Source organism: Bufo bufo, chromosome 3, assembly GCF_905171765.1.
Source record: "Bufo bufo chromosome 3, aBufBuf1.1, whole genome shotgun sequence".
In the NCBI taxonomy this organism is placed as follows: domain Eukaryota; kingdom Metazoa; phylum Chordata; class Amphibia; order Anura; family Bufonidae; genus Bufo; species Bufo bufo.
Window position 1 is genome coordinate 355,932,124 of NC_053391.1, and position 14,047 is coordinate 355,946,170.

At 42.9% G+C, this 14,047-nt stretch overlaps 1 protein-coding gene across 1 annotated transcript; it reads right to left on the minus strand.

Annotated features, from left to right (window-relative positions):
• Nucleotides 1-5,849: 5,849 nt before the first annotated feature.
• Nucleotides 5,850-13,786, minus strand: LOC120995368 (gap junction alpha-4 protein-like). Its single transcript, XM_040424516.1, has 2 exons — nt 13,627-13,786; nt 5,850-7,837 (listed from the first exon to the last, which is right to left on the minus strand). Exon 2 carries the CDS (start codon nt 7,817-7,819, stop codon nt 6,761-6,763), a length of 1,059 nt encoding a protein of 352 aa, XP_040280450.1. The 5' UTR covers nt 7,820-7,837; nt 13,627-13,786; the 3' UTR covers nt 5,850-6,760.
• Between the last annotated feature and the right edge of the window lie 261 nt (nt 13,787-14,047).

Below are 14,047 nucleotides of genomic sequence, written 5' to 3' on the forward strand. Positions count from 1 at the left end.
ATACTCATTGTTCCATTCTAATTCTGTGGCTCTGATCATTCCGACTGGACTTTGTTTTCATGATTGCAGCAATGACTTTCCTTTATACTGCATGTGACCACTGCAGCCAATCACTGGCCTCAGCGGTCTTATGATGCATACTGCTGAGGCCAGTTATTAGTGGTCTGAATTTATTTTAGTGGTCTGGGGTCTAAATTAATTGTAGTGGTCTCTTCTAGGGTCTGAATTAATTTGAGTAGTCTGTTCTAGAGACTGAATTCATTTTAGCAGCCTGGTCTGTGGTCTGAGTGAGTGTAGGAGTCTAATCTAGGGTCTAAATGAGTTAAAGGGGTTATCCGAGTTAACTTAACCTTATCTCTATGGCTTTATTTCTCCTATACATTCGTTTTCCTAAATCACTTACTGTACCTATCTTGTGCCGTTTCTCTGCTACACTAAACAGTCATGTGACCGCCCACGTCATCAGCTGTGACGTTCCGTTGACATGGAGCTCTCTGCTTGTCGGAGTGACTAAGCCATGTAAACGGAACGTCATCAGCCTTGGCCACGCCCCCACCTCTCTGCATTACAGTCCGTGCGGCTGTGAGTTGATCGCGCATGCGCGATCCTCACTTGTGCCGCGGCTACCTCCAAGTTCCTCCCTGCGGCTAATAGCTGATCGCATATGCGCGATCCTCAGGCCAGGCAAAACAATCAATTGTTTGGGGCCCCGAACTGGTTGGGGCCCCGAGCTGGCCAAGCAGAGTAACAGTCAGAAGATCCAATGGTATAAAATATTCTAACCCCCAGGCGTTCCCATGGTGACGGGGACGCTTGCCTGGTTAGAATATACCATCGGATCTGAGTTTTTCGAGCTCAGTGAGATCGTAAAAAACTCAAATCCGATGGTATATTCTAACCCCCAAGCGTTCCCATGGTGACAGGGATGCTTGCCTGGGGGTTAGAATATACAGGGCGCCGCATTGCTCATTGGCATTGCTGAGTGAGCTCTTTACTTGCATTATTTCGCATATCTCTTACTTTGTCTTAGCTCCGGACTCCGGTAATAGCAGAGCAGGCAGTGCGGGGGGCGGCGCTCACTCACTGTCACTGACGTCACGCGCCTGCTCCTCCCACTAGGCGGCGCAGGTGCGTGACGTCAGTGAGTGAACGCCGCCCGCACTGCCTGCTGTTGTTACCGGAGCTAAGACAAAGTGAGAGTCAGAGACTCAGAGATATCCAAATAATAAGTAAAGAGCTCAGCAATGAGCAATGATTAAAGTATTTACTGATTAGTTTATTAATATACTGCTGCTGTGAGCGTCGGGGAGGGGGATCTGTGGATGGCACTGTAGGGGGATCTGTGGTCTGTGGATGGCAGGCAGTGCCATCCACAGATCCCCCTACAGTGCCATCCACAGATCCCCCCTCCCCTAAACAGTGCCATCCACACAGATCTCCCCCCTAAACAGTGCCATCCACAGATCCCCCTACAGTGCCATCCACAGACCACAGATCCCCCTCCCCTAAACAGTGCCATCCACAGATCTCCCCCCTAAACAGTGCCATCCACAGATCCCCCCTAAACAGTGCCATCCACAGATCCCCCCTCCCCTAAACAGTGCCATCATGATGATCATGGCACTGTTTAGGGGAGGGGGGATCTGTGGATGGCACTGTTTAGGGGGGATCAGTGGATGGCACTGTTTAGGGGGGATCTGTAGATGGCACTGTTTATGGGGGAGATCTGTGGATGGCACTGTTTAGGGGGGGATCTGTGTATGGCAGTGCCATCCACAGATCCCCCTACAGTGCCATCCACAGATCCCCCCTCCCCTAAACAGTGCCATCCTTACAGATCTCCCCCCTAAACAGTGCCATCCACAGATCTCCCCCCTAAACAGTGCCATGCACAGAACTCCCCCCTAAACAGTGCCATCCACAGATTATGCAAGGTCATTATGTGCAGAGCAGGGTGAGGAGAAGGTCAGATCAACCCCTCCCACAAATATTCATGAGGGAGAGATGAGTCATTGTTGTTACTGCTGCATGTAAACACAGCAATAACAGAACCTGGAAAAGGTGTAAGGATCGTTCTTTTTTCAAAAAATCAAGCTTGACTAATGTATATGTATATCCTGATTAATTTTGTTAGGTTTTATTTTTTTTCCCATAACTCGGATAACCCCTTTAAGGGACCTGGAGTCTTAAATAATATTGGGTCCAGTCTGAATTAATTTAGGAGTCTAGTCTGGCTTTCCCACTAACAAATGAATAATAATAATAATAATAATAATAATAAAAAATTATGTATATAATACCACAAAGTCTATGAAACAAGACTGATGATCCTTATTGATGGTTTTCAGATTGTACCTTTACATGATTGCAGATCCAGGTAAGTGGACCCTTGGTGAAACTAGTTGAATACTTCTGGCTTAGAACATTACTGTTAACATAATAGGATTATTATTTTTGGCTAAGGTGACTGAATGGTGGCACAAATACATTTTTATAGACCTTAAGGAATTAAGTATGTTTGTGTTGTGTAGCCAAGAACTGTTATTACCTTTAAGAGATGCAGTTAAATAAGGTATTAGATGGAGATGTGACTCTCATATAATCTACTGAAGGCACCAGGAGTCAGGAAGCAGAAGGAAATAGATTTTAGTGAAAGTAGGGAGGCATCAGCCAAGTAAAATAGAGTATGGTCAGGTGAAAAAACAAGGTTAACTGGCTGCAGTGCTGCCACCCGAATGGGGAATGGGAAAAGTTTTCCACTCATGCTATCAGGTCAACAGAGGACTTTTATTTAGTAATGAGTTGCAACTTGTCTTAAACATATTAAACTTCTGAATAGTTTATAGTAAATTAATTCTTTCTAATAGGGAAGATACATATGTGTTTGCTCCCATGGGTTTATTAGTAAAGTTATGGAATATTGGATGCAATTCTGTAAACATGCAAATAGATGACATTTATGAAAAATGTATTAGTAATGCAGCATGGGATGGGAGTAACAAGGCATGATTGCTGTCCAATGTCCTCCATTGTCACCAGCACATGTTCATGAGTCATGCTGTGAATGTACAATACTTTGTAACAATTACAATGTTTTTAATGGAGATGTCATATTGGATCACCCTAGCAATCAGTCTAAGTCAGATTACTCATGTCATCAGCACAAAGCAAAAATGCCACTGTACTGAGATCATATCCAACTTAAACCTCATGGAACAATACTGATCCTGTGCTAAGTCTTCAGACCTATTGGCACTAATTAAGGAAACACGGCCCCCTTTATTACACCTTTTCTTTAAAGGGAACCTGTCACCGGGATTTTGTGCATAGAGCTGAGGACATGGGCTGCTAGATGGCCGCTAGCACATCCGCAATACCCAGTCCCCATAGCTCTGTGTGCTTTTATTGTGTAAAAAAAACGATTTGATACATATGAAAATTAACATAAAAGAGTCATATCTTACTTGTGTGACCAGATATTTTCAAGCACTGACTCATCTTAGCTTAATTTGCATCTGTATCAAATCGTTTTTTATACACAATAAAAGCACACAGAGCTATGGGGACTGGGTATTGCGGATGTGCTAGCGGCCATCTAGCAGCCCATGTCCTCAGCTCTATACCCCAAATCCCGGTGACAGGTTCCCTTTAAGGATTCTCTATAAAGCCTTCATATTATGATGGTTTATTGAAGAGATACAACCTACAATTTTGACGTTAACCTTTACCCAATTGTCTGCTGTAGAAATCCTGCCTTTTTCCTAAAATTTGCAACATGGCATATGGACAGGGGTTGTCTCTATGTAACAAACCTTTCAGTGACTAAATAAACAATTAATATAGCATCAGGGTACTAGGGGATCCCTTAATCTAACAGACAACCAGCCCATTTCGAACAGACTTTTCAGCCAACCACTTGTCACCTGAGTGTATTTCTTATCTGATGATTCACATATAACTTAAACCTTTTTGACTTTCTGGTGTACACAATCGTAACAAAGATTATGGACATGTATAGGAGGAGGATGGTCCTCAAGATAATCTCCTCTGGTAGGCCGAAGGATCCCGTCCAACATTGCTATATATTATTCCAAAAGTCACTAAACTTTTGTAATTTTTGAGCCACATTCAACTTTATAAATCACTGAAGAAAGGTGCACCACAATAATATGCGACTGACCATACTGGCTAGACCCTCACGCTAATGTTAAAAGCTGAGACTTTAGCCAATGTCTTCCAGTCAGGAACATATCGGAGCCCTGCGCACCCCGTCAAGGTATCTCAGTGTTGCGTGGGTCCTGCCGCTAAACTACCTATCATGTGTGAACACAGTCTGAAAGGTGAAGGACCGACCCAGCCAAGCTCCTACATACATCCATAGTAAGATACCTAATCCCATTGTATTAGGGATCTTACTATGGAGGTATGTAGGAGCTTGGCTGTGAGTCGGTCCTTAGCACCTATTAGGCTGTGTTCACACACGATAGGTAGTTTAGCGGCAGGACCCACGCCACACTGAAATACCTTGACGGGGTGCGCAGGGGTCCGATATGTTTCTGACTGGAAGACAAGTCTCAGCTTTTAACATCAGCGTGAGGGTCTAGCCAGTATGGTCAGTCGCATATTATTGTGGTGCACCTTTCTTCAGTGATTTATGTATTTTTAGATTTTCATCCACACATTATTTCATCTTGTGTAGGATGTTTTTGTGGTGCATGTGGTCCACTGCCGGCATCCTCCATTGTATTAATTTTTGCTGGGGATTGCCGCTAGCAACGGATCACTTGCGGATGAATTGCTCCCCCGGTTATAAACACGCTACAGTGTTTGGGGTTGAGCATTTCCTCCCATTTAGGCCACTTTATTCAGTGATTTTTCTCCACATTCAACTTTGAAAGATATCCAGGGTTACATTCAATATTTGAGAAACATTAAAATTTGGTTTCACCTTCAAAACTGGTAAACATACCTCCATGTAGGGTAGGTGCCATAAAACATCACCATACCTTTCTCATAAAAATCTGGTCCCCTAATCCTGAAAAATACTTATATTTTTTATTTTTATGCAAATACAGGCAGAACTGCTTTGCTTGGTGCACCACCGCTCTGACATAATACCTCCCAGCCCCCCTCTTGTTTGATTGATTGTCCCTCAGATTTCAGAGCAATGATGCAGGGGAAGCCAGGTGCACAGAAAGAAGTGGCTCTGCCCATGGTGCACTGAAACACTTATTTTAATAAAAATAAAAAGACACATATCTTAGGATCAGAAAAACGGATTTTCACCAGAAATGTATGGTTATCTTTTGGATCATCGATCCTACATGGTCGTATGCTTACTTTGAAAGTGATTTTGAAGGCAACACACAGAAGCAAACAGGGCTCCCTTTAAACTGTGTGCTCTGTAAAGGAAAGTGTTACATACTATTTAGGAGCAACAAGCCTAATAACCTCTCTACCTGAGCAGCGCAAGCGCAGACTGTGTACGTGCCACTACATTTCTAGTTGTACCCATATGTGAGCAATGCATGCGCAGATTTCAAATCACCTATAAAACAGGTCATCCCAAATGGTGAAATTTTGTTCCTGTCACCACTGCCCAAAACACATAAAAGTGGTAACCTAAATTCAGCAAATATTGTATGTCAATAAAATATACAATCATTACAATTTATCAGTTTTTTATTACTTTATTTTTTTTTTATACAAAACTAGAAGAACGTAGACATGAAATGTGCCATTTGGGTATGCTACCAATTTCTTTACGCCTATTTTTCCCTGGAAAAAAATTGCAATGACACATTTAGAAAACAAGTGCTTCACAAGAGGTGATATCCATTGAGTAACTGTATGATTCTTCAAACTGCTTCAGCAAGCCCTGAAAACAATATTCTGAAAAGAAAGAAAATGAAGATATGTATATTGCAATGGTAGCAGACTGGGCCCTGAGGCATTAAAGGCTTTGCACATCATACCATACTGCCAAGATACAGTTGGGTTTTCTGCAATCCTCTAAATATTTGTAGGAATGTTCTAAAATAAAAACCTGACTGGCTCAATCCCGTGCCATTCCAATCCCACCGCTCTGATGATCCTGATGGCCTACAGTTGCAGCACAGCAGTGATAGCATCACAAATTACTCAATGTCAACACTGCAGCAAATCACTGTCCTCAACGGTCACCTTGCGTAGTCACACAAGTCATTGCAGCAGTGCTGGTCTAGCTATGGTATTGACTTACCTTCAGCAATTTTTTTGTGGGTTCTGGAAAACTGCTTTAACAATTTGCATTGGAGGACCATGGGCAGTAGCTTAATGCATGAATGGTCAGCCCATGCCTATATAACATTTTGCATAGTTATTGTTTCAGAAAGGTATAATATTTTCAGCATTACTGCGTATTCTGAATACCATCAAAATCTGTGCAAAATAGTTAGTAAAAAGTATATAGTTGTACAAGCCTTCACATCACACTCTAACTCCCATTGAAGGTCATAATGGGAAATTAACCAGACAGAACCTTCTAGCTATCTGGTCACCAAGAGTCAAAATGAGCTTGACCACTTCATAATCATACTCAGGCCATGATGTACTAAACTATGTTGTCATCATTGACTTCCTTCACATTCATTTTAATAGTCTATTTTCTAAACTATTTTACTTATTATTCACTTTGCATGGGTAATTGCATAGCCCTAGAAGACAGTACTGACAAAAATGGTCTGGGAACAAAATATTGGAAGCAGTGCTGACAATTTTCCTAAACATATTGTTTCTTCGAGGCCGAGCTACTGGCTCTGCTTGGTTGCTTCTCTACTACAGCATGGGAACTAGAAGGTACAGGGGTGAAATGACTTGAATAATTTTCTAGATTTGCTTGGTTTCCAACGTGCATTGCTATCTGTTTTTCTGTATTGAAGTTAGCCCAGTTGTCCTCATTTTGTATTTTGTATGCTGGGTAGGATATGTTTTCACTCATTGGAAGGTACATGTAAGATTTGTCATTGAAAGGAGCAGTAGCAGTCTCAGGGCACTTATCAGGGTAAATATCTTCTTCTTTGGGGTATCTAGGGGTAGAATTGTAAGGAGAATATTTCCTCCAGGTGTGAACCATGTTCTTGAAGACCAGATGTATAAGTTCTAAAAGGTTGAGTAGAAGAGATATAAGTGACACTACTAACATAAACATAATGAAAATAGTTTTCTCCATGGGTCTAGACACGAAACAATCCACTTTGTGAGGACATGGTTTTCTTTCACATACATATACAGCAGGCATGACAAAGCCATAAAGGTACCACTGACCAAGCAGGAAGCCAGCTTCAAAAATACTTTTGAAAATGACGCTTGTAACATACGTACACATCAGAGCCCCCCTGATTTTGATTCGGCCATCTTCTTGAATGCAGATTTGTAGTCTTTTCTTTTCTATGACTGCTATGGCTTCATCTACTTGATGATCTTTGACGCTTCTAGTTCTTAGCTCCTCCTCTTTTTGCTTGAGCTTCTCCTCTTTTCTAGATAGATAGATCACATGGCCCAGATAAAATAATGTAGGGGTGCTAACGAACAGAAACTGAAGCACCCAGAATCGTACATGGGAGATTGGAAAGGCTTTGTCGTAACAGACATTTGGACACCCAGGTTGGTCTGTATTGCAGACAAAATCTGATTGTTCGTCTCCCCAAACCGATTCCCCTGCAAGACCGAGAATCAAGATGCGGAAGATAAACAGTAATATTAGCCAGACTTTTCCAAAGCTAGTGGAGTGTTCTTGCACCTGGTCCAGCAACTTTTCAAGAAATTCCCAGTCTCCCATTGTGCATGAGCCCTTTTCCTGTAGAATAGACAGAATTATTAGTGTTTTCTAATTTATGATTCATACTTTTATGTAAAGTGGCCTAAAGCAATATTTTATCATTGACAAATACTATGATTGAATCCAGTACAGACAAGGTTAAATATTTCTGATTATCAGGCATTGATAACTTAAACTGAGTTTATACAGCCTGATGATCGGGCTGATTGAATGTGCTGCCCATCTAAGGCTACTTTCACACTTGCGGCAGAGTGATCCGGCAAGCAGTTCCGTCGCCGGAACTGCCTGCCGGGTCCGGCAAGACGTATGCCAACTGATGGAATTTGTAAGACTGATCAGGATCCTGATCAGTCTGAAAAATGCATTGAAATGCCGGATCCGTCTTTCCGGTGTCATCCAGAAAAACGGATCCAGCATTTTTTTTTTCACCTTTTTTCGGTCTGCGCATTCCGGTATTTTGAATGCCGGATCCGGCACTAATACATTCCTATGGAAAAAAACGGCATTCAGGCAAGTCTTCAGTTTTTTTGGGCCGGAGATAAAACCGTAGCATTGCTGCGGTTTTATCTTTTGCCTGATCAGTCAAAAAGACTGAACTGAAGACATCCTGATGCATCCTGAATGGAATGCTCTCCATTCAGAATGCATGGGAATAAAACTGATCAGTTCTTTTCCGGTATAGACCCCCTAGGACAGAACTCTATGCCGGATAAGAAAAACACAAGTGTGAAAGTACCCTAAAGGTGCCGCAGATCACCCAAGAAATGAGTTGATCCCTGCCAGATCAGGCAAAAATGCTAGTGTGAATGTAGCCTTAATGATAAAAAAGGGGTTGCACAAGATTATAAAATTGTGCCTATCTGTAGGATATGTCATTAACGTTTGATAGATGCAGGTCATACCACTCGAACCTGTATCTATCTCTAGAAGTGGGTTCCCCAACACTGTCCTGCCTCACCTTGCCCCACTGGCCTCCCAATGCAGGTTGTGAGAGGTGGCCAGGTTTACGAAAACAGCAGACCCCACTGTGCTACACTGTTTCTATAACTCCCATGGAAGTGAATGGGAGTTATGTAAAGAGCATAGTACAGTGAGCTCAACTGTTTCTGTAGCCCCAACCACCTGCAGCTCCTACATCCAGCCAACCAGAGTTTGGAGGTGAAACCAGTTCTAGAGATAAGCACTGTTTACAGAGGTGGGAACTCCGTATTTATCAGACATTTATGGCTGATCTCGTGGCTATGCCATAAATGTTTGTGATAACAATACCCCTTACTTTCTGGTTACTGTTGGTCAATGTGTTTGTAAGATGACTATATGTTGATGCTCTGCTTCCTTTTATGTATTTCATAAGGTGTGCCCCTTGTTGAATAAATCTTTTGTACCGTCCACATGGAGGTCCTGTCCATAAAATGCCTACTGATGTAGGGTTATGTGACCAGGCAAATCACTTCTCCATTCAAACAGACTGCACCTGACATCTGTACTTGCAGTGTTGAGAGTTTTGTGCAGGTGCAGTGTGTATGAATGGCAAAGGCTGAGTAATGTGTCTGGTCACATGACCCTCCAGCAGTGGACATCTTATAAACAGGACCTCTATCTGGACAGCACAGGAGATTTGCCCAAAAAGTGGACATGGCTTATGAAATATTGCAAATGACACAAAACATCAACAAAGGCTTTGTTAGTAAGTGCCATATAATTATCTTACATACACATTGATCAACAGTAACCAGAAAGGGACCAAACGGGTTGAGGACAAATAACTAAGATAAATATGCGCGATTTGTGGAGCGCAAAACACTTGAAGGGGCATTCCCATCTGAGACAATGGGGGCATATCGCTAGGATATGCCCCCCTTGTCTTATAGGTGCAGGTCCCACCTCTGGGACCCGCACCTACATCGAGAACAGAGCGGGGAAGGAGGTGGCCACCGCCAAGCACTCTCCCCATAGAAGTGAACGGGAGCGCACCGCGCTTGTGCAGCCACCGCTCTCGTTCATTTCTATGGGGCTGACAGAAATAGCTGAGCCATCCCTCGGCTATTTTCGGTGGCCCCATAGAAATTGGCTGTGCATGTGCAGTGCGCCCTCCACAACTTTCAGGGATCCCTTCTCGATATAGGTGTGGGTTCCAGAGGTGGGACCCGCACCCAGGGCCGTTTCTTGGACCGGGCAGGCCAGGTGGCCACCCGGGGCGCTGTCAGAAGGGGGGCGCCGGCATGGCACAGCAGGAGATGAGCGCTGCGCTTCCATTGTGGAAGCGCTCACTCATCTCTATGGTCATCTGTATCGCCGTCCTCAGGACGGCGATACAAATGTCTGTGCTGCGGCAGCCGGCAGGGGAGGGAGAGGTGTGTCCCCTCCCTGTTCCTCTGACAGGCTGCCAGCACTAGGCCAGCAGCCTATCAGAGGCCGATGCAGGCGGCACGATGACGTCATCGCGCCGCCTGAGCCAGCGAGGGACACAGGCCGGAAGAGGCCTGCATTGCATCCTGGAGGAGGTAAGTATAAAAATATTTTTTTATATATATGTACAAATTACAATACTGGCACATAAGGTGGCTACTGGCACAGACATAAGGGGGACTACTGGCACATAAGGGGGACTACTGGCACATAAGGGGGGCTACTGGCACATAAGGGGGGCTACTGGCACATGATAGGGGGACTACTGGTACATAAGGGGAGCTACTGGCACATAAGGGGAACTACTGGCACATGATAGGGCGGCTACTGGCACATAAGGGGGACTACTGGCACATAAGGGGGGCTGCTGGAACATAAGGGGGGCTTCTGGAACATAAGGGGGACTACTGACACATAAGGGTGGCTACTGGCACATAAGGGGGCTACTGGCACATAAGGGGGATTGCTGGCACATAAGGGGGGCTTCTGGCACATAAGGGCGCTACTGGCACTTGATAGGGGGATACTGGCACATGATAGGGGGGCGACTGGCACATAAGGGGGGGGTGACTGGCACATAAGGGGGGCTACTGGCACTTGATAGGGGGGGCGACTGGCACATGAGAGGGGGGGCGACTGGCACATAAGGGGGCTACTGGCACATGATGGTGGGGGGGCTCTTATTACTGGCACATGATTGGGGGGCATCTATGGGGGCTCTTATTACTGGCACATGATTGGGGGCACATCTTACTGGCACATGATTAGGGGGCATCTATAGGGGCACATCTTACTGGCACATTATTGGGAGGCACTATAGGGGCATCTACTGAGGCTAAAAAGAAGGGGTATTTTATATAGAGGGCTCTGTATAGGGGCATTTTATACTGGGACACATCATAGTGGGTACTATGGGGAAGGGGGAGAGGAGCACTATGGGGTCATCTACGGGGGCACTAAGAAGGGGTATTTTATATTGGCACATTATGGGAACATTAGCTCAACTGGGGGCATTACAAGGGGGTATGTTTTGCACATTATAAGGAGAATTATTTCTACTGGGGGGGCATTATGGTGGGCTTTATTACTCCCCCATGGTATGACCCCCTAGTAGCAGCACCAGCCTCTCTCTGCTCTGCTATCCCCTTGCCCTTTCTCCAAATACTTATTATGAAATATTTCTTATTAGAATAAAACACAACATCAGCTCCGCCAAGCCCCCCAGCCAAAGTGTTGAAGTGATATCCGAGATCCCCAAGGGCCAAGCCAAGTAATTGTAAGTTTTCATGTGGAGTATGTTTATGTTATACACATATAGCATACACTGTGCCCCACAATATACAGTATACCGCTACACTGTGCCACATAATATACAGTATTCCTCTGCACTGTGTAGGGGTTATACGGTTTATTGTACAGCATGGCACAGAGGTTATATTGTCCGGCATGGTGTAACCTCCATACATTTTATGTACAGTATACAGTAATCCGCCTTGCCATCTATGCTTTGAATCTGGTTTTATATGTTACTTGGTTTTTGTACATTTACTTGAGTGTGCTAGTTGAGACCTGCTGTGATTGGGTTTTAGTTAGTTATTAAATGCTAACATGACAGTTTTTGGGTTTTGCACATTATTGATGATTATATTTCATGACTACTCTTCTAAGGGTATTGCCTTCCTTTATACTGCAGTTCTCCTGTACCACTCTGCCTGCGACTTTTAGCAGTTTAAGCAGTAATTTATGATTTTCTTTTGCTCTCAATAAATCTTGTGTTGGGCATAAAAAAAAAAAATATATATATATGGTGAGACGGTTGCAAGTACTCTTCCGATATAATTTCATCGAGCAGTTTTTTTGACACTCACCCTGAGAGAAATTTTACCTAGAAACTGCACTGCCCGCACCTATCAGACAATGGGGGCATATCCTAACGATATGCCCTCATTGTCTGAGATGGGAATAAACCTTTAATGGCCGTGTACATGGGTCCTTAACCTGCAATCTCGGTGTTAAGTGCCCAAAAATCTTCCAATGGGAGCTAATTCCTTTAAACTTATGTTTACATGAATATTTTGCATTTTGTGAAACTCATCACCACATTCCTGAAAATAATAATTATTTCCACATTTTAGCAATCATCATGTGAAACCTCTGTTCCTGTCCTGCCTTGGGTTTGGTTGTACCTAACACTTTCAGAAGGTTAGAGCCCACTATAGATATGCTAACATAGAACAAATATATTTTTGTAAGGAATGTAGCAATATTATCCAGGGCAATTTATCTAAGACTTACATATATGGCTAATCTCAGAACAGAAATATTTCGAGATAGGACCATCAAAAGGAAATGTGCAGCAAGCTGATTAATTGAGTCATAGCCTGTGTTCTTTTATTTCCCCATATTTTTCTGCCTCATAGCAGCAGAGTGGTAGATATGCTACTCTTCACTTGGGCAAACATTCAATTAACTGCTGTAACCATGTACCTAGATACCCTGCCCAAGTGTAGCATTCTCACTTATACCCAGCACCAGGGGCATATGACCTTCCACCCTACAGGTACACAACTGCATAGCGGACCATTTCCCCAACAATACTATGTGGATATCTGCTGTACATATCAGACATGTCTTGTCTATGTTTATATAAAAATGGAACAACAGGTGACATCAAAGGGGGAAGGTATTACGGATGTTTCTTGTTTAGTTTGAAAAATTGGTAAAATTAATAACGCCTCTATATGTCAAATTTTTTCTGTGAAAACATAGAACAGGGACATATAAGGGGCATGCAATAAGCAACCTAGTTTCAATGAGTACCTCAGTAGACAGTCCAATTGCAGAAACATCTGGTTGCTGGAATGTGTAGCTATTGTTATCCTAAAAAAAGTGAATCAAATTTTTTCCCCCAGGAACATCCTTATTGAGTTCTCACCTGTTTGAATATGGAGGCATATGGGTTGGTGTAACATATAGCTGTGTATTTGTTGAACAATCACGTGAACATACAGTTCTACATAAAATGTTGCTTTATTGGGAAAATATTATTATTAATGATAATAAAAATAATAATCATGAGTGGAGTGAAAACCTGGCCCTGATAATGTGATGTTCAGAAGATGTTCCACAGATGATGTTCGGATGGGGATTATACAATAAAATTGCATTTTTGTGAGGTAATTTGTAATAAAAAAAAGATACAAAACACAAATTTTAACTTACATGTAGAGTTTTAATACTCAAATGGTCAAATTTGAAACATAAACTCCTTTTTGAACTGTCCTCTTAAGATACTCCACACTTAGCTTCTTCTCTAAATGTATATAGATTTCTCTACCATGCTGTGTCTAAAACCAAATTCATCTGTTTCATATACTGTAAGTTAATATACAACCTACCTTATAGTCAGAGTAGGACCTCTACCTATGAGATGCTAAGTAGTTCAGCACATTCTCTTGCCAAGGAAAGTCCCTGTATCCAGCAGTAGGGCAAGTCTTTCCTGATAGAGCCATATGAGGTTTGCAGTACCAGAGCCTGTGTGATAAGAGAGCTAGACAGACGATGCCCTTAAAAAAATGAAAAGATTCCACAGGGAAAAAAGGAAACCATGGGATGGACTAGAGGAGGTGCAGGATATTAGGGGTGTACTCAGATGAGAGCTTGTTATTTTGTGTAGAAGATTGTTTTTAACATGTTATAGCCAAGAATGCAGCTCATAGTCTGTAGGCAGAGATGATAGATACATAGACGTTAGATAGATACTGTAGATAGATAGATACTGTAGATAGATACTGTAGATAGATAGATATGAGATAGATA

Excerpts from the sequence above, each read along its gene's own strand:
- LOC120995368 (XM_040424516.1), bottom strand. The coding sequence starts at position 7,819 with ATGGGAGACTGGGAATTTCTTGAAAAGTTGCTGGACCAGGTGCAAGAA.